Here is a 21113-nt window from a genome sequence, read left to right on the forward strand (position 1 = left end):
GGGGTCTACCCAGCAGACCCACTGTGCCAAACCAAGGGCTAGAGCCATCCCTAGACCCCAGGAGGGTGTGCGTGTTCTGATGTGGTGTGGGTAGGCCGGTCCCTGCTGGCGCCTAGCAGGGTCTAGAGCTGCTCAGCCGGGGGTGGGGGGTGGTGGAGGGTGGGAAGACGTGTGTGTGTGTGTGTGTGTGTGTGTGTGTGTGTGAGAGAGAGAGAGAGAGAGAGAGGGAGGGAGGGAGGGAGGGGGGGAGAGAGGGAGAGTGGATGTGGATATGGATGTGTCTTGGGAAGAATTGGACTTTATTCTAAGATTTAGTTCTTTAAACATTTTTTTTGTGTTGCAGTAGCCTTTTTTGATGAAATGATGGTGATTATAATAATGGTAACAATAGCAATGTGTTTTCTGAGCAAAATAAAAACTTGGCATCCATGTCTGCTCTTTCAACTAATTTTTCTTTACTTATCTGTGAAATTCTAGCACCAAAGACCTATAGATACACTAGAAAAGAGTCAACAGCCTGGGGTCATATCAGTGCTGTGTTGGTAAATGTTGACAGTTCACTCTCTGGGGGAAAAAAAACTGAGATTGGCAGCATTTGCAGATTTCTGGGCTATGAGAATTTCCACTACGACGATTTCAAGCTCCCGAGGTGAGGACACTGAATGCAGAGTTGGGAGGAGTTGCATACTATCGACTGTTGCTAACTCCAGCACACCCCTGGGTCAAGTTCACCACTTCTTGGGTGGATGACCTTGGGTGGGTCACTTTTAAAGCCTCTGAGCCTCAGTTTACTCCTCTGTAAAGTGGGATGGTAAGTGGGGATTTGCTTCTCTGTGAAAATTGACATGCTGGCCCCACACCTTGTACATCACGGGAGCCCTTGTACCTGTCTCAGGAAGATGGTGATCGGCATTCTGTCCCCTAGACCAGTGAGTGGCTGAGGTCAGGGTCAGGCCCAGGGCAGAGCTAACAGTTCCCTTGGAGATCAGTTCCTTGACCTCAGCCATTCATGTGCCACGTGCCTAGCTGGACACAGGACTGTGCGGCAGCCCATCTCGACATTAGCCAGCCCCCCACCCCAGGCTCTGTCTCAGGAGCATAAAACAGCCACCTGCCACACTGACCATCCTCAGCCAGGGCCAAGCCATCAGTGCCTGGTGGACAGGAGTCAGAGGCCAGGCAGGCTGTCCATTCTCTGCTCGCTTTGCCCTCCCCCAGCTGGTGGTTAAGACCTGATTACCCTTCGTAGCCGGGCCTGCAGCCTGGCCTCCCCCGGCGCTCAGTGTTCACTTTTTCCCTGCAGTGGGGAGCAGAGGTGGGCATCAGGCTGTGGCTTAAACGAGCAACAAGCTAAAGCTAATACCTCTTTCTTTTGATGTTGATTTTTTTTTTTTTTCCATCACAGTCCTGACATTCAGCTTGGCAAATTGCAATTAGTGATCCGCCCGCCTCCTGATCTGAGTTCCCATGCCAACCGACCCGGGCACACACAATGGCAAGGGCCCAGCCCCCAGCCACAGGGATGTGGGGCAGGGGGCTGGAGTAGGGAGTCAAGCTCCTCTGACCCAGAGAGCTGTAAGAGCCCTGGCCCCGAGCAGCACTGGCAGAGGTAGGGGAGGCTACAGGACCAGGGCAGGATTGGGGCCAGACTCAATCTCCTGGATCACATGGCTCCTGGGGTACCCCTGCAGAGGTGGGGGACTGGCTTTTCCCCCACCCTTACCTGGCCTCCTGGGATGTGCTTAACCCATGGGCATATTTCAGTCTTTGTGAGAATTCTCCTATGAGCCCTCCCTGGAAAGGCCGTGTTCTGTGTCTGGTGGGGACGGGAAGTTGAGGTGCCTTTCAGGTGCATTAGGGTGGAGACCTTGATCACAGCAGAAAACGCTTTCGACCATTTGAAAACTGTCTTTCTGGCCAGCAGCCCTTGGCCAGGGCTGGTGTGATTTTGCTCACCTGATCTGGCACTGCGTGAAGCGGGGTTACAGGTTAGCCTCCAGGCCAGCTCTTTCCCCAGTTACCATCCCAGTTCATAAGTGTGGGCTGAGAACATGGGGTCTTGTGACCGCCTGTCCATCCTGTCCTCTCATAAAGATTCCCATGCAGCACCCTTAACCCTCCAGTTCTCGTGTGTGCTTCTCATACCCTACAAGGTATGAGGAAATTATCCTGGAGGAAGACAGTGAGACCCAGGTGGATTAAAACAACCTCGGGGTGGTACCAGTGCAAAGGAGACCTGCTCAGGCCGGTGGCTCAGGTGGAGGGCTCGTGGGGCTCCAGGTACCCAGAAAGGGACGGGCTGGTCTGAACTGGACTTGCGGGTGGATGGTTCATGCGGGGCATCCAGCGATGAACCTCTGTTTACTAGTTTGCTGGAAAGGCGAGGAAGTCATCCACGTCCACTGTTTAGAGGAGGCCGCGAGGGGCAGGGAGCTGCCCCAAGTTACGCAGCAGCTCTCGCTCACCTGCCCTCCTCTTGCCCCAGTGCCACCCAGCCCTGGGGGCAGGAGGCTCTGAGATGCAGCAGACATCAGGCTCACCCACGTCCCCTCCTCCCTGGTGTCCTGAGTCGCCAGGTTCAGAGCAGCAGCATCAAGGGCTGCCTCTTCACGGTGAAAAATAGTCTCGCTGCAGGCTTCTCAGAGCTACTGGACTCCCTGAGTTGCATTTAAACTCTAATCTGCTCCCCTCCCTGGCCATCCGACAGTATGTGAGGAGAGCCTGGGCCACCAGGTCCAGACTTCAAAGGGAAAGAGAGTCATTCCCAGCCTCTGTTTCTTCTCTAGTGAAAACTGGGTTCTGAAGGGACGGCTGCTGTGGGTCACCCCCAGGTGGCCGGGGCGGGGCTGCTCGGGCTGCAGGCGGGTCCTCCTGACACTTCTCTCCTCTCTGCACACAGGATGCAGCACTGGGCCCGGCGCCTGGAGCAGGAGATTGATGGTGTGATGCGGATCTTTGGGGGCGTCCAGCAGCTCCGCGAGGTAAGCCCGGTGCCACTGGCTCTCCCTGTAGGGACCCTCTTCCAGCTGCAAATGGGGGAAGGGCTTCAGAAATAAGGAGTGAGGAAGGTGTGGCACAGCTGAGGACCCGCTGTGATGGGACATGTGGGACCTATCGGGGCAGGTGGGGAAATAGAAACATGGACGCCTTCGGGTTTTGATCTGCTCTTCCCTAGGTCACCATGTTGGAGTGGTACCTAGTCGGCTTTGATGGGGAGATGTCGGGCTTTTCAGGAGGGTGAGGTCTGTGTTTGAGGCAGCATATGGGGTGGGCATCCAGGCCCTGGCGGCTCCAGTGGAATGTAGTTGTGCACGGAAGCCAGAGGCACTGTCCTTGCAACGCGTGGGGTGGCCAGGCCGAACCGCCCCGGAGAGTGGTGCTGCCCACTCAGGGCACTGCATGCAGCAGGAGGTGAGTGGCAAGCGCGTGCTTGGCGAGATGAGGGATCAAGGGGCGGGCGGGTGATTGATTAGGCGCGAGCAAGCACATTCATCCTGGGAGATTATGTTAATGTTTGAAATAGTGATGTGAAGAGCAGGCCATCCGTCACCCCCAGAAGGCTGCAAAATGTGTTGCTGTCAGGCCACGGGCTCCGGAGCTGTCGCTCTTTATGTGGAAATGCGGAGTCTCAAAGACCTGAGCTCTTGGAGTGGTCGGGGTGGGGCTCCCAGCTATGTGCTGGACTTGAGGAGTTCTTTGCTGGCTGCCTGGGCCAGGAAGTGTGACCAGAACTGAACAGGAGATTAATGGGTATCTCCTGCCAATGGTTGGTTTAGGAACAGCAGATTAAGTGGAATTATCACTGGGGGATTCAGCCAAGGGTCCAGGCCCTGGGCTCAGTGATGAGATACTGCACTGTGTTCCTGTGTCGCTCTTGGTCAGGCCCAGGTTAGCAGAGGGAGTGTCTGTGGGGTGTTGTCTCTTGCACCGTGCTCAGCTTGTAGCCAGTACCCAGGAAGTGGGGGTGGACATGGGTGGTGTTGATGTCAGCTGCGGATGTGGGACCTCTGGCATAGGATGGGGCTGATCAGGGATGGCTGTCTAGGTGGTAACGTAGTTGGGAGGGGGAGTCTGAGTCTGGAGGCCTAAGCCATGAGCTTGCCAGGTGTCCTTCCCCCCAGGCCCGGTGGCCCAGCCTCTCTTGAGCACCCCCTTCCCTGGTGGCTGGGCTGGAATTGCAGTAACCCCCGTCCTTCTCTCTACCTGTGAACTCTGAGTGACTCAGCCATGCTCGGAGGCCGGCAGAGCTTTCCAGAGAAGGCACGGTAGGAAAAGCTGTTCCAGAACAGAAGTCAATTTCTGCTCAGGAATAGCACCCAGCGCTTACTTGGTTCTCAGTGGGCACTGCCATGTGCAGCTGTTTAGGTTAGTGAAGACACGAGAGTTCCCTGGAATATATGTCGTGTGCTTCCCAAGCTTCCCAAGAACATAAGATGTACCCCACATAAGGAGTGAACCATGCGCTTCCAGCCAAGAAATCTTGCTTTCAGTCCTCAGCTCAAGGATATTGTTTATTTTATAGTCACGGGCAGCTCAGACCGTAAAAGTTTGCTATTGGGGAAATAGTGTACGTGTTTCAGGCTGGAGACATCTGAACCATTGAGCTTCCTGGATGGTGCGGACCAGAGATGGAGTCCTGCTCAGCGAACCCACTGTGTGCTCCTGGGCAGGTCCTAGACCGGCTCTGATCCTCATTCTTGGTCCATGGCGTGGCTGGGAGGTCTGGCTGGAATGAGGTGGTGAGAATGGGAGTGGACAGGCTGACACAGATACGCTCCTTTTCTAGAAACCAGATTTGAATATTCCTCACTGATCATTGTCATTCCCAGGATGTGTTGTTCCCTTCCTTTCTGCCAGGAGTCGAGTGATTCCACACACTCATCAGTGAGCATGTCTTCCCCCACCCCCACCTTCCTCGGGGTCACGCAGTGGGGTATGGCAGAATTGGGGCTCAAATGCCGGGCTCCTGACCCCTGTTCCAGGGTGCTGCTTCCTCTCTAGCTAGGCCTCCCTTCTTGGGGTGGGCAGGGTGAGCCAGGAAAGAAGGGAGCTGGGCCAGGCTTGGTGAGGCTGTGGCCAGGCAGAGAAGTGCTGACCTGGCGTTCCAGGCTCCTTCTGGCAAGCCTCTGCCTGTCGGCGCCTGCCAGCTCTCCAGTGGCTCTCTGTCCTGCTCCAGTCTTCTCTCACCTGCTTCCTCAGCCTCTTATTTCCTGCTGACAGCTCTGGGGCTCCTTCTTGGCACAGGACACTCCTGTGAAGTGGGCAGTAGGGGAGCAGGTGAAGAGTTCTAGAAGAAAAAGACAGCCCTATGAGAGCCGGAGGAGCCAACCAGTCCCCCCCCCACCACCACCCCCACAACCCACCCACAGCCCTGACTAAGCCACCACAGCCCTCCTTCAAGTGGACACAAGAGGGCCCGTGTGCCCGGCCCATGCCCGGCTCAGAGGGTCAGGAGGATGCTCACACTGAAGCCCTGACCCAGCCATGATGCTCTGTGGGCCCTGGTGCCACCTCTGCCAAGCCTATGGCTTCCATCCCCATTGAGGCCACCCCGCTCCCTGCCTCCCTGAGCCACCCCCAAACACCTTGCCATTGGGGTGATCCTTGACTTTCTTCTCCAACTTGGCTGCCCTCTCCACCAGCCCCAGTCCTGGAGGCAGCCCCACCCCCAGGAGCTGGGTGCCACAGAGCTGGCAGCTGCAAGTGTCTAGAAACTGCAGACAGTGGCATTTAGGAGCCTTGTCTTGGCACTTTCCTCCTCCTCACCTAAGAACAACCCCACAAGGGTGTGGCTGGGTACAGACTGTGGCCCATTTATAGGTTGGACACCATGGCAAACCTTGGTGGAATGTGGTGGGTGTCTGAAAAGACCCTCCCCCATTTCTTCACCTTACAGAGCCTGAGGGCCAGCGCATTGTAGGAGCTCCCACTGTGGCCTGGGGCTCCTGAGCCATGCCCCACTGGGAAAACCCAGCCCCACCTCCCAGCCCTGGCTTACACCTGCTGTGAACAGGCCACGGAAGTGTGGATACTACTGCAGTCCGCCCCCCCAGGGCCTCTAGAGGCTGAGTGCAGTCTCCTGAGCCCCTTCTCTGCCCTCCCCCATCAGCACTATATTGTCATCCTGTGGGGGGAGGGATAGCAGAAAGCACATATGCTGGGGCTCTGAGCTCATTTTCATAATGAGGCTGATCAGGATGAATAATTCATCAGGTGCCTGGGGGTGCATAGCGGACCACATGGAGATGGTCTGTCTCCCTATTCTGAAGCCCAGGTCAATCTGATGGGTACAGCCAGGGACCCATCCCCCTCTGCCTGAATGTCCAGGGTAGAAAGGGAACAACTCTGGGGGGGAAAGCAAAGCAGGACAGACTGTAGTCAGACGTGGGGAAGAACCAGTGGTTCATCGGGTGCACCCACCCTGGGATGGATTCCTGACTCGGGTAAGACATCTGCATGGAGGGTCTCTGCAGAAGGCAGTGAGAAGATGCTCTGTCTGGGGTGGGTGTCGGGGTGAGGAAAGGCTGCCTGGCTGGAGCTGGTGTGGCAGCAGAGACCTGGGATCGCCATGTCTGGGGACCACAGGCCAAGTCTGGACCTATGGGAGCCTTTCTCAGTCCTGTCAACCCCCACACGGGTCCCATTAGGGCAGAAATGGCTTTCAGCCCTGCTCACGCCCCTCTCTGCTTCAGCCCCCATGACGGCCGTAGCCCAGCTGTGTGCTGCTAGTCACTTGCAGGGAAACCAAGGTGTGGCTGACTGTCTGTACCCCCAGTCCTGCCCTGGAGCCCTGACTTGCTAGCCCTGGATGGTGGGGGTGGTAGCGAGGAGTATCGAGGCAGAGGTGCAGGCTGGTGCGGCCCCTGTCCTATAGCTGTGTCCACAGAGAGCGAGACCCCAGGACTCAGAGATCCCTGACCCAAGTCTCCAGCTCCCTTCCCCACAGCTGGGCTTCTCTGGACAGTCGTGATGGACCAGACAAACGCTCTTCATGTGTCCTCACTCCTACGGGTAGCCAGAAATGGGATTTCTGAGCTAGGGACAGCGTTGTAGTCCCAGCCCATCTTGTCTGCCCCTGGCCATCCTCGCACTGTGTCTGCTCAGTGCTCCCTGGGAATGTGTAATTAATATTTGCAGAGTGCCACATCTGGAGCTGGCTCGAGGCAAGGACCGATGTCTGGCCACACCAAGGACCCCTTTTCTGAGGGGCTCAGGGAGGCAGGAACAGGGCCCTCTGCAGGTGCCCTTCAAAGCTTCTCCTTGTTCCTCTACCCTCACCCCCACCCCACCCCCACCCAGTACCACCAATTCCTGAAACACAGGCACCCTCACACGCTGGCTCAGGGGGTGCTGGCCAGGGCTGTGTTTGGGCCCCATTTGGGGTAAGAGGTCCTCTCTGGGCACCTCAGGTGGGACCAGCCATATCCAGGAGTGCCAAAGGGGCTCAGAACCCTGGAAGGGCCGCAGCAGACGAGGATGCAGGAAGTTGGGGTGGAGGAAGGTGCCAGGGGACAGAAGCAGCCCTGGGAGGGCCAGAAAAGGGAAGCACCAGTGGTTGTGACCCCCAGACCTCCCCTTAGTCCTTCAAAGCACTGCTGGCCTCAAAGTTCAGCTGGCCTCAAGAGGCAGACCTCACTTGGCCAGGTGGACCCGTACTCACGCAGGACACGCACGGCAGTGCCAGGTCACATGCTCGGTTAGGAGAGCGGCGCTGAGGGAGCCCCACCCAGGCCCATGACACCCCCTCCCCAAGGTTACAGGAAGCCACAGAACCACCATCCAGGGCCTCCGCAGTTGCTTCTCCCCTTACGGCCCCCCACCCCTGCTCCAGCCACCTCCCACTGAGGCCCAGCGGCACCCTCTCGTCTCCTGGTGCAGATGATCCGGACGTGGGGTGCGCGAGGGTGGGGATGGTGGGGGGCACGCATGTGAAATATGCCACTGGGTAGGGATTGCTGCCGCTTGCCTCTCTAAAAACCCACATATATTATTCTTTAATGGAAAGTTAATTGTCTTATTATTCCCTCCATATGGTCCTCTTGCTCGGCACCCAGCGGGGATGCATGGGGCTGAGGGGGGGTTGGGGGCTCCTGGGAGGGCGTCTGAGACGTGGTGAGGCTGCCACCAGAGCCTCCATCTATGGAGGCAGATCCGGGGGAGCCTGGCCGAAGCCCTTCCTGGATCCCCTCTTGGTCCCCCTAGCCCAGCCTGCTCCCCACCTCTTTTTCTTCCCAGGTCCTGCCCTAGGGTTGGCCTCTTCTGGCACCGTCTCCCCACTCTGTGATCTGGGGATGCTCCCTCCTGAGCACTGTTTGGGGAGATACAGGGTGGGAGGGGGTGGTGGTTGCTCTCCTGCTCGCCCCCTCCCCACGTACTCCGTGGTTGCCTGAAGGAGAAAATTCCATTTTTGAGAAGCTTTTCAAAAGCCAATTCATCTGTGCCAGGAGTTCCTGCCTGACGGTCATCTGACTAGCTTGTATCTCCTGCACCCCTTCTGTACACACCCCCACCGGAGAGGGGGCACGGGGGAGGTCAGTGTTGGGGGAGGACCGTCCCAGGACACCCTACCCAGGGGCACTGGCTCATGTTGGCCGTGCCTTCCATGAGCACTGGCTGCCTGGAGCCACCACCACGCGGATGGCACCTCTGGGACTGCTAAACTGGGCCAGGACCTGTGTCTTTCTCAGCCCTTCTGCCCTTCCCAGGCCCTCCTTCTCCTCCGTGGAGTGTGAGGGTGTTAGGCTGGAAGAATCTCTCAGAGCAGGTGGAGGATACAGTGATAGGAAGGTCCCCAAGGGCGAGTGGGTGCTCACATCTCTGATCAATTCAGAACTCCTTGCTCCTGGAGTCCTACACGGCAGGCAGGGAGTCCTGCTCGGAGGCTTCAGGGTCCTAGGAGAGTCTCAGCAAGGAGCTGCTGCCCAGGTTCCAGTGGAGGCTGTGGGTATGGAGGGGACAGGTCTGTGGGAGCGGGGTCTCTGGGTAGGATAGGCAGACCCACGCCTAGTGATATACGCCACCGGAGAAGGGGCCACCGGCTTCCACTTTGTGCCAAGAGGTCACTGTGGGGCCACATCCGAGGTCAGCTCCCAGAGGATAGAGAACAGTTCAGGGCAGGAGAGAAGAGCTGTGTCATCTTCTGCTTTTGTTTGTTTGTTTGTTTATTTTTGGCTGTGCTGGGTATTCATTGCTGCGTAGGCTTTTCTCTAGTTGCAGTGGGGGGGGCTACTCTCTAGGGCATGGGCTTCTCATTGTGGTGTCTTCTCTTGTAGAGCACAGATGTTAGGGTGTAAGGGCTTCAGTAGTTGAGGCTCCCAGGCTCTAGAGCACAGGCTCAGTAGTTGTGGCACATGTGCTTAGTTGCTCCATGGCGTGTGGGATCTTCTCAGATCAGGGATCGAACTTGTGTCTCTGGCATTGATGTGCAGATTCTTTACCATGGAGCCACCAGGGAGACCCGAGCCATGTTTTCTGAGGTACTACAGCTTGTAAGTGGCAGAACAGAAATTTGAACCTGGAGCCTGTGCCTTGGGTGGGCAACACGGAATGGTGGGCAATGGAAGAAAGAGTGAAGTGGGGAGGAGTGACAGGGCTGGGCATCCTCGTACTGTGGGACCTGGTGCATCTTTTCCTGAGCCTTGTTTCCTCCATCTGTGAAATGGGGGTCCAAGCACCCCTGTCCTCAAGGGAGATGTGAGGATCTCAAGGGAGAAGGCAATGGCAACCCACTCCAGTACTCTTGCCTGGAAAATCCCATGGACGGAGGGGCCTGGTGGGCTGCAGTCCATGGGGTCGCTAGGAGTCGGACATGACTGAGTGACTTCACTTTCACTTTTCACTTTCATGCATTGGAGAAGGAAATGGCAACCCACTCCAGTGTTCTTGCCTGGAGAATCCCAGAGACGGGGGAGCCTGGTGGGCTGCCGTCTATGGGGTCGCACAGAGTCAGACACGACTGAAGCAACTTGGCAGCAGCAGCAGCAGCAAGGGAGCAGGGGCAAGGGAAGGCTGCAGAGAGAGCCCTGCAAATATGGGGGTGTCTCTGTGCCCTCTCCAGTATCAATTGCCTGCCCTTCCAGGACTTAGTTATGGTTTTAGAAAGTTCAGATATGCAGGCTGTCACCTTTGCTTGTTGAAACCCAGGAATTTGGAAATTGGTTTCCTCTTCCCCGCCTTCTTAGTCCTGTTCAGGCAGCTAGAACAGAATACTGTAAACTTGGTGACTTATCAACAACAGAAATTTCTCATGTTACTAGAAGCTGGGCAGTTCAAGATCCAGATATCCACAGATTTGGTGTTTGGTGAGAGCCCACTTCCCGGTTCATTGATAGTTGTCTTCTCGCTATGTCCTTACATGGTGGAAGGCACGAAGGACCTCTCTGGGGTTTCCTTTTTAAGGGCACTAATCCCGTCCACTAGGGCTCCACCCTTATGACCTAACCACTTCCCAAGAGGTCCACCTCTAAATACTGTCACAGTGGGGATTAGGTCTCAACATAGGAATTGGGGGAGGGGACACATTCAGTCTGTAGCACCTTCTGACCATGACATCTTTGAGGGCTCTTGCTGGGAGAGGCACAAAGGCCACCAGAGATTGGAGAAACAGGGCCAGTGGGCCAGGGAAGGCGGCAGCTGCAGAGGCACCCAGGGAGGAAGCTGGTGAAGGGAAGGGAAGGGCCCTTTCACCCAGAAGAGGCCCGTGAGTCTGTTTCTCAGATCAGTCACCCAGGTGCCGGCTTGTCCTCCCAGGCCCTGTGGGCTCAGAGAAGGGCATGGGGATGGACTGGCCTTAGAGTCAGGGTGGTAGGAAGCCACCAAGCTCTGGGTTCTTGAGGATGGCAGCTCTTGGCCTGAGGTTCCTTGGTTTAAGAAAGAGACGATCTCAGAGGCATGGTCAGAACGTCACCAGATGGACAGCGCCACGTTCTAGAGAAGCTGAGAACCTGTGGCTTTGGGTCTGGGTCCATTCCCTCAAGTAGATGCCCTTCAATTCTTCCATCCTGGGAATCTGGGCTGTTTAAAGCATTCCCTGGCAATCAAGTGGTTAGCACTCAGGACTTTTCAGTGCTGGGGGCCTGGGTTCAGCCCCTGGTTGGGGAGCTAGGATCCCACAAACCATGTGGCCTGGGCAAATCCCAACCCCACCGTGGCAAGAGTTCTGAAAAACACCTTGCCTCTCCTCTGGGGTCCCCAGGGGGGCTGGCCTAGTACCAGAACATTTGGGGGTCAGCTCTGATGGGGACTAAGTGCTTGCAGATTACTGAAGAGGCCAGAGCCTGGTCACTTCTCTCTTGGTCTCTGCATCCATCTCTGGAGAGTGACAGGGCTGCATGTTCAGAGCTGGGGGCTCATCGGGATGGGAGATGGGGGATGGAGTAGAGGACTGAATGGGTTTCCATGCTGGGCCCCTGGGGATGGCTGACCCGATCTGCATCCCCGCCCCCGTCCTCCACCCCCATCCATCCCTGGATCCGTGGCAGCCACGAGGACACTCGCCTGAGATTCATGGAGCCCCAAGCATTTGGCAGAGGCAGAGAAGTAATTGGTTCTGACAAACCACAGCCGGCCCCAGGGGCAACATGAGCAGCGTTTACCACAACCAGGCAGGAGACGGAGGCTCAGCCTGGCCTCCCTCCACCTTCTCTGAGCATGGCTCCCCTCTCCTTGTGAGCAGAGATCTGGTGTCTGGAGAATATTGCCGAGCCCCAAACTCCCCATCTTTCCTCGACCTCTCTCTCAGCCCTGGAATCCAGCTAGCTCCTTGGCAGTAGTGGGGCAATGAAGACAGAGGGGGATCCGGATCCTGGGCAGACTCGTCAGGCTCCCTCCTTGTCCATCTGTGGGTTCCCATGAATCAGGGAACCAAGTGACTGACCCTAGGGCTTTCTCACTCTAGCCTCAGGATGTGAAGTGGGGGGCTGGGCCCCTGCTTGAGAGGATGTGCAGTCTGGGTGGAGGAGCAGCTGTGCACACACATGGGGTGCATGTATGTACACATGCCTGCCATGTACAAACATGCATGTATGTGATCCACCTGGAGTAGCACTCAGCTGGGAACTCTTCCGTGTCTGGTTAGCAACGGGGGCAGGCATCTGAGGACCACAGAGGGAGAGGTCGGGGCTCTGATCTGTCCCACAGGACCCTGGGAACCATCCAGCCCACCTAGGGGAACCATGGCCCAGGGCATCAGAAATGTAAACGTCGGTGTCAGACGCCCTGAGCGAGCTAGACTTGCTGGGGTCTGCCAAGTTTGGTCCTGTCACATAGAGGGTCACTGATGGCTCTTTGTGAGGGGATGGAGGGTGTGGCGGCTGTGGAGAAGGGCCCCAGAGAAGAGCTGGCTGTACAGTATGCTGGCACCCTGGACCTCAGGCTGGGGTCAGGGCGGTTGGGCTCTTCCTAGAGTGACTGGAAGGCCTGGCAGGAGGAGTGGGGAGCCTTCAGGCCTCCAGGCATCCATGTGACCTCACCGCCCCCACTGGCCTTCTCAGCTTTCTCCTTCTCCTGTACTTGCGGCTCTCCCCACTCACCCCTCTTTCCTCCAGGCCTCTCCCTGGTTTTAAACCCAGCCCACAGCCCCCTCCCCAAGGAAGCCCTCTAGATCAGTGCTGCTCCCATCTTCTGTCTGCTCTTGCATCCTTTGGGTGTATACAGGAGTGGAGGCTGCCAGGGACCTCTCCTGGACCCAGTCCAGTCTTCTCATCACATGGGGCATGGAGACCATGCCCAGTAGGGCAGGCTCCTGCCTGGGCCTCCCAGGATGCCACCTGAACACAAAGCAACAGACCTAGAAGGCAACTCGCCCCTGGAGATTGATTATTGATCCCATGACTCACTGGGAGACAATCTCTGACCTGCGGAGACTTGGTGAGGTGGGATGTGGCTGATCACAGTGGGAGGAGAGACGAGAGGAGTGTGATGATGCATGTGGGAATGTCTGCGCACATGTAAATGAGAGCACGTGAACCTGTGTGTGCGCGAGCGCTCCAGCGGGAACAGGAGCAGGGGAGTGTCTGTGTCTGTGGAAGGGAGTGGTCGCGTCTGCGTGTGGGGGCGGGACCGGGCACACACATTCCTGTGTGTGTGTGTGTGTGTGTGTGAGAGTATGTGATCCCATATGCGTGTGTCCTGGGTGGGATGTGTGACCGACAGGCGTGTACATGCGTGTGTATGTGTTGAGTGCACAGTTCTGTGTGCTCTGTGAGCAGATGTGAACAGGAACATTTACAGGCCAGGGTGGGACTGCGAGGAGGCAGGTGCCGCAAGCTCTGTGTCACCCGAGCAGGCGAGAACTACTTAACTGATTAATTAGTGAAGACGAGAAATCTCAGCTGTGGGTGAGGAGCTCACAGTCTCACACACATACACACACACACACATACATGCCATGTCCCCACGTACCGTGCACATCCCCTTCCAAGTCACTCTGCCTGACACTGTTCTTAGCAGCAGCCTTGCGGGGAGGCAAGATGCCAGTCGCTTGGAGATGTGTGTCCTCCCGCCCCTGTGTGTCGGTGCCCTGGGCTACTGGACCAAGCGACCCCTGTGGAGAGCACAGCCGTGTGCATGCCCCATGGATGAGAGCTGTGGCTGGTCAGGGGCACTGGGCAGGAGCCTCATTTCAAGGGTCTGGGCCTCCTGGTGAGGGGGGAGCAGCCCTTCCAGCTCGGGGCTGGGATCTGCTGATGGGCTCCCTACCCCAGGGTAGGGGGGAGAGCACTGGTGCCTGTGGGCTTAGAGCTGAGCTGGAGTCCACGGGGAGCTTCCCACAGCTCAGAACAGGCCACTCCCACTTTCCGCCCCCAGGTGCCTGGTCACCAGGCGGCTTCCTCCACCAGCCCTGCAGGCAGACCCAGGGGCCCCATCTCTCCAGCCCCAAGCCTGCTGAGCCCCTCCCTCTCCTGTCCCTAGAAAGGGAGAGCCCCGTGCTCCCCCACGTGCTCCCCATCAGCAGAATTATAGCTGCCTCCATTTGAATCTCCCATTTGAGCACAGCTCCTGGGGTGCCACTGGCGTTTGTTGGGTTTGGCCCTGAGGCCCAGAGTCTCGCTTGATGCTGACTGTCCAACGGGCAGCCCTGCCACCTGTTCCTGCGGCCCCTCGCAGACCCCGGGGGCCTACGCTTGCCTTGTCGTGCAGGAGCCCCGGAAGCCAGGTCAAGCGGCAGCCACTTGCCTCCTGATCAGGTATTGACAGAGGAGCCTTCATTATGCTCCAGCTACAGGCGTGGAATAAATTGGTGGGCCGCAAATTTATTCTTTTTTAAAAAGGGACTTTCACACTGGGGAAAACTTTTTAAAAGAACATTTATATAAAAAGCAATTACCATGCCAGTAATTTTTATGTAGTCTCCCCCTTCCATCGCTGCCTTTGTGTTTGAACGTGACCACCTCCCCGGCAGCTGCAGCCTGGCTCCCCGGCCTCCCGGCTAGAGCTTACCGCCTGCTGCCTGCCGGAGTGCCTCCTCCTCCTCCAGGAAGGCTCCGGATGCAAGGCCCGGGCCCAGCAGGGATGCAGGCTCAGGGAGCATGGCTGGGTGGATTTATGTTCAAAACTCAGGTGCTTTGGAAATTTCCTCCCTCGTGCGTCTCTGTCCCGAGGTTGCTCTGTTTCCAGGACTGGCATGGGCCTTCTGGGCCCCTCTTGGCATCAGCCAAGCACTTAGAGGCACCTGCTTCCCACAGCCTCAGGGCCCTATTCCACGAGGGAGGAAGTGGTGGTGTGGGAGCAGGTATTTTCCCTCCCAAGGAGCCACTAACGGGCACCCTGCTTCCCCAGCCATTATTGCTCGCACACTCGATGCATTATGTAAATTGTCTCCGTTGCTAAGTGGTGGAGGAGCTGCTCAGGGGGAACGGAGGTCTGGAGCCTCATGGGGGAAGGCAGGAGACTGGCCCTGAACACTCACTGCTCCGAGTCAGGGAGGGTCTGGCAGGCTCCTGGATCAGACTCAGCACCCCCAGGGCTGGCACTGTCTCCCTCTCAGACCATAGTTTGCTGAGGGCAGTGGCTGAACCCCACAGCAGATAATCTGGGTGGGCTTGCTTCCTCATTGGACAGGGCCGTCAGATTGGGCCCTAGCCTCCCTCCTCACACTGGCTCCCAGGGAGGAGCCAGGGAGGCCTGCTTCTCCCACCTGCACGAGTTTCAGCAGCAGCGTATCCTTAGATGCACAGAGCCTCCTTAGAAACCCTTGGTGGAGCTAGAGAGGTTATGTCCATCTGTGGGGTGGAGTGACCCACCCCTTTGCCTCCTGGAGACCCTGGGGCTCCTTCTGCAGTGAGCACCCAGTGAACTCAGAATATAGAAGGGGGAGTTTTGGAGTGGCACCACACGCTGGGGCACCAGCAAGTTCTTGGGTCCCAGGGGTCTGAGATCTTAGTGAGGTGTGTAGGGGCATGAGGGTTCTGGGGCCTGGGCAAGGCCTCAGTGATGGAGGGGGCTCTCCCAGGGACTCGCCTAGCTTTCCACCTTCCCTTTTGAGACACAAGATCTGCTGGGGGTCCTAGCCCACTCAGAGCCGAGCACTCTGAGCTTCTTGCAGACTGAGCCAGAATCTCTGCCAAGCTTGTGTTTGCGTGAGGCTGGTGGGTGTATACCTCACACTTGTCTTCCCTGTCCCAGGGACTGAGGGCCCAGTGCAAGGGGGCCACTGGAAGGACTCACAGATGTGTACATTTCCGGAAAATTTGAGATTCCAGGAGGGTGTGAGATTGGCAAAGACACTAGCCCACTTGGCCCATTGCCCGTGCAGTCCCTGCTCTTCCCACCCCTCCCCAGGCATGGCTGCCTGTGGCTGTAGGTGAGATGGGCCACCTGGCCCTGGCACAGGCTTCAGCAGAGGCCTGTGCAATGGGTGTGAGTGCTTCTGTGGCCTCACAGACATTGTGGAAGACTCGGAGCTTCTTCCTCCTCACCCAGCACTGTCCCCTACTGTCCCCAGGATGACTGGCTTGCTCCCTAGACCCCTGTGGGCTGCTGGCCCTCACCTTGCTTTCTGAATGCCTCCAACTTTGGGGAAATATAGGAGTGGAGGCGAGAGATCAGCCATGCCAAATTGGTGTTTTGGTCTAAGAACCTTGTTTGTGTACTCAGCTCAACAGGGAAGTGAAACACTGAACTGCCTTAATTTTTGGTAAGAGTAACAGAGGTGATAATCGCTGCTGCCTTTTGTGGGGGTCCCTTTTTGCAGACCAGAGGCTGGGGTCAAAGCAGTTAGTCTCCTGTCCCTGACTCCTCTGCCTCCATTATTCTCTCTTCTCTCTCCTTCCCTCCCATCATTCTTCCCCTCCCCATCTCTTTTCTTGGGCCTCCCTGGTGGCTCAGGGGTAAAGACTCCGCCTGCAATTCAGGAGACACGGGTTCGATCCCTGGGTCAGGAAGATCCCCTGGAGAAGGAAACGGCAACCCACTCCAGTATCGTTGCCTGAGAAATCCCATGGACAGAAGAGCCTGACGGGCTGCAGTCCATGGGGTTGCAAAGGAGTCAGGTACGACTTAGCGACTAAACAACAACAGTATCTCTTTTCTTCCTTTCTTTTTTTTTTTTTTTTTCTTAAATTTCTAGATGGATTTTTAAAGTTAGGGTTTTAAAATCAGTGTCACACTCACACGTGGTGTAAAGTCATGGTTTTCCCAGGCCGGTTGTGTTAGAAGCACAGCAGACCCCTCCTCTCCACGTCCAGCTCCCTAGAGGCTGTCGCTTTCTAGTCTCAGAGCTCCATATCTCTAACTGGCATGCTTCTGTTGCTCCTTCGTGGCTGTCCTGTTTTAGGTGTTGCCCGTGGACATCCACTGGGGAGTAGAGCGCGAGCACAGCGTCCGCCCGATCACAGAGCTGTCTCTTGTCTGACTCCCACCTTCCCCACAGTGTTATATGGTGATACAGCAGGTCAGGACTCAGTGGTGGTATTATCTTAACGGGGCAAATGCCATTCAGAACTGTGCAACTCATAGTGCACATTTCGGGGTACAAGTTTTACTTTTTTTTTCCTGCGGGTAACAACTGTCCGGTATTTGCTTGGTTTCCTGTGAACCTTTACTAATTTGCCCCAAGCTCCTTGGCCCTTCTATCTGACCTCTTCTCATGCATGCACACATATCTGGGCTCTGGGTCACTGCCCAGGGAAGTCTTGGTTGGGATTTCCCTCGCCTCTCTTCTGAGTTGGAGTCCCTCTCTTCTGCGTGCTGTACACTCCTCTTCCCTGGCTTCTGGTTTTCTCCCCTGGTCAGTTAGAGAACATTTTCAGTTGGCATCCTGTGCAAAGGTGTATGGAAGCCAGATTTGGGGGGCTTTCATGTCTCAGAAAGCCTGCCCTCTCCCTCACATCTGGCAGAGGTTTTAGGTGGGTGTGGAAGTTCAAGGTGGAAGCCTTTTGCCTCAGAATTTCCAAGGCAGCACTTCATTCCTTCCAGCTTCCTGAGTTGCTGTGCAAAGGTCCAGAGTCGCTTGTATTCCCAATCCTTTGTACATGACCTCTTTTTTTATCTCAGTGTACGTGCTTAATCACTTAATTGTGTCTGACTCTTTGTGACCCCATGGACTGTAGCCCACCAGACCCCTCTGCTCATGGGGATTCTCCAGGCAAGAATACTGGAGTTGGTTGCCATGCCCTCCTCCAGGGGATCTTCCAAACCCAGGGATTGAACCCAGGTCTCCCACATTGCAGGCAGATTCTTTACCATTGAGCCTCCAGGGAAGCCCATGAACACTGGAGTGGGTAGCCTATCCCTTCTCCAACGGATCTTCCCAACCCAGGAATCAAATCGAACTGGGCAGGTGGATTCTTTCTCCCCGTGCCTCGTGTTCAGAAATTCCACCCTGATATACCTTGGCGAGCTTTATTATCATTCTTCACCACTCAGTGGACATTTTCAGACTAGATTCTTGTGTCCTTCAGTCCTGGGAAGTTTTCGGAATGATTTCTTTGACTATTTCCTCCCTTCCCTTTTATCTCTTATCTTTCTAAAACCTTTAACTCAGGTTCTTTTTTTTTTTTTTTTTTCTGTTTTCTTTCCAATTTTCCATCCGTGTGTCTTTTTATCAGGAGGTTTGTCAATTCTGTCTTCCAGCCTTTCTGTAATGTTTTACACTTTGTTAGCATATTTTAAATTCTTGGATCTCTTTTTTTGGTTCTTTTAAAAAATAACATCTTGCTCTTGTTTCACTGATGCCATTGATCCTGTCAGCTCTCTGAAGATGATAGCTTTAAAAAAACTTACTATTTTGAAATAATTTTAGATTTACAGAGAGGTTGCCAAAATAGTACAGAAATTCCCTAACCCTTCACCTACTCCCCTTTAATGTTATCATCTTGCATAACCATAGTACAAATATCAAGAAAGAAATTGACACCGGTACATTAACACTAACCAGCGTGAAAACTGTATTTGGATTTCACCAGTTTTCGCACCAAGGTCCTTTTTCTTTCTCAGGATCCAATCCAGAGTCTTGCCTTGCCTTTAGTTGTCCTGTATTCTTAGTCTCCTCCAATCTGCGACGGTTTCTATGTCTTTCTTTGTCTTCCATGACCTTGATACTTTTAAAAAAAACTACTGTTCGGTTATTTGGTTTAAAGTCCCTCAGTTTGTGTTTGTCTAATGTTTTCTTGTGATTAGACTGAGGTTATGCATTTTTAGGAAAAACACCATAGAAAGGGATGTGTCTTTCTCAGCGCAGCATATCAGGGAGAACCTGATGCCAATGTATCTTATTATGGGTGATGTTACCTTTGATCATTTAGTTAAGCTGGTATCTTCTTGGTTCCTCTACTGTGAAGTTGCCCTTTTCCCCCTTTGTATTAATAATTAATACATTTCTTGGAGGATACTTTGAGACTATGCAAATATCCCATTTCTCTCAAACCTTTGCCCATTAATTTTAACATCCATCTGTAGATCTTGCCTGCAGCAGTTATTACTGAGGTATTTTTCTATTTCTCTCATTTTTATTTCCTTCTATATTTATTAACTGGAATTCTTTTGTAAGGAAGAACTGTCCCTTCTCCCCTGTTTATTTATCAGTTATTTACTTATGTCAGTATGAACTAATGAATGCTTATTCTGTGTATGGTTATTCAGTATTATCGTAATTTTCTTGCCCAGATTATTCTAGCTTTGGCTTTGGGAGCTCTTCTAGGTTGGCTCCTGTGCCCTTTGACATGCTGGTGTCCTTATTTGAGTACTTCCTTTCTTTTTTGTTACCACAAGATCTTCAGCTCATCTTGTGTTTTCCCTGGAATCAGCCACTTCTCCAAGGAGTTCTGGCTCCATTTATTAGCGAATGGTATTTAGAAATCAAGATTGGGGTGCTGAGTGTGCTCATTGCTAGGGGGATGTCACTGTTGCTAGGCTGTCTCACAAGAAGTAAAAAAAATATGTATAGTCCATGTGTACGCACATATCTGTAATTTTATGTCTTTATCTGTCTATCTTTATAAAGATTCACAACAGTGAGTCTACACTGAAGCCTCTACTCCAGTCCAGTACAACAGGATTCACTGAAGTCTTCCTCCATTCCTTTCTGGTGACTGCCTCTCTAACAGTGAGAAATCCAGCTCTCATCATCTACAATATGTTTGTTTCTTCAACCCTTGTATACACAATTTATAGCATCTTTTTTTAAACTTTCATCTTTCCATGTAGCCCAGGTTCCTTCAGGTTTTTGTTTGTTTTGGCCTCTGATTTCTATGTGCCTGTCTCCCCACCCCTGCCCCTCAGTGTTTGGGTTTCCAAATGGTCTGCTCATATTTAAGGAGACAGAGAAGATAATGTGACAGGAGCCGAGGAGAGGAATTAACAACCCTCTGGCCTTAAGTGGAAACGCCATCGAAGTGCAGGGCACTGAGTTGGGGGTGGGACTCTGGGTATGGCGGGGGGTCTTGGTGTTCCTGGTGGGCACGCTGGTCCTATTGCCCTCCTGGGCTGCAGATTCCCCAGCAAAGCTTCTCCCAGTTGCTCATCTGGGGTTTTAGTCTTTGGAGTTCCCCATCATTAACCCACTGCCAGCAGAGGTGAGCCCTCCACAGCCTGCTGAGCCAGTCACCCACAGTCCATCTGCTTCTAGCTTCCAAAATGTCCCTGGTGCTTCCTCCACATATTCTATGACCCGTGGGTTTTTCACTATTTTCAATAGCCCTTTACTGTGGTTTCAGGGAGTCTTGAGGAAGAATGAAAATTTAATCCACCAGGCATCACTGCTTTCACTCTCTTGTAGCAACTGAGCCCTTCCTCTTTGTTCACGGAAATCCATGTAGGTCCCCAGCCAGTGAATACATGAACAGGAGATTCTCTGGCTGAGGGAGGCAGCAAGCAGGTCTGGCCTCCTGACCTCCCTCTCATGACCCGTGATCCTCCACACAAGCCCAGGGGCCTCCTGCCTACTGCCTAGGGCTCCTGAGAACACAGTTCAGGAACTGCTGCCCCATGCCTGGGAGGGTGTCAACCCAAGGCTTGGCTTGGGGTTAGCTGCAGGGAGCTGCTGGAAACAGAGGAGGGCGCTTAGGGAGGAGGGGGATTAGAGAGGCAGGAGGCTCAACCAGCCTCATAAGGAACTTGAGCAGCCTGGTTCTCTCTCTGTGATCCCATGCCCCTCATCCTGAGCCTCAGTTTCCCTATCTGTGCAGTAGGACATCCTAGCTGGCCAGGCTTCCACAGTCAGCAGTGGGGAAGAGCTTTGCTGATAAAGTTCTGACTTGGTTGACAGCATGCTGGCTATTCCCTGGGTGGCTCCCCGCCATGTAATACCTTCTTTTTCTTCAGATGGGGTTACCCAAGTGGTAGGTACCAGCAAGTGGGGTTACCTGGGTCTCCCATAACCAGGACAGAGTAGGCCCCTGAATCTGGCTGATGGCTGAGGGCACATCCCTTTGGGGCAGCTCCTGAACACACAGCCTGTTGTGAGTGAGTCAGGGTCCCCTCTTCCGCTTAGCCCCAGGGCTCTAATCCTCCCCAGGGTCTGCTCTTGCCCTAATTGTTCCTTCTGCCTGGGGCATCTTCCTCAGTCCTCGCTTCAACCCATTAAAATTGAGCTCCTGTTCCTGAGGCTGGAGGAATGGGTTTCTGGCAGGGTTTGGGAGCAATCACACCAAAAGAAACCCCTCACAAATCAGGGG

General features: G+C 54.6%; 1 protein-coding gene across 4 annotated transcripts in view; it reads left to right on the forward strand.

Annotated features, from left to right (window-relative positions):
• Window positions 1-21113, forward strand: part of CACNA2D2 (calcium voltage-gated channel auxiliary subunit alpha2delta 2) — a 140754-nt gene that overhangs the window by 22967 nt on the left and 96674 nt on the right. For all 4 annotated transcript variants that reach the window (XM_055557507.1, XM_055557508.1, XM_055557505.1 and 1 more), the window contains exon 2: window positions 2900-2981. In XM_055557507.1, coding sequence (XP_055413482.1) covers window positions 2900-2981 — 82 coding nt within the window. The remainder of the gene's footprint in view (window positions 1-2899; window positions 2982-21113) is intronic.

The sequence above is a fragment of the Bubalus kerabau genome, chromosome 20, assembly GCF_029407905.1.
Source record: "Bubalus kerabau isolate K-KA32 ecotype Philippines breed swamp buffalo chromosome 20, PCC_UOA_SB_1v2, whole genome shotgun sequence".
Lineage (NCBI taxonomy): Eukaryota > Metazoa > Chordata > Mammalia > Artiodactyla > Bovidae > Bubalus > Bubalus kerabau.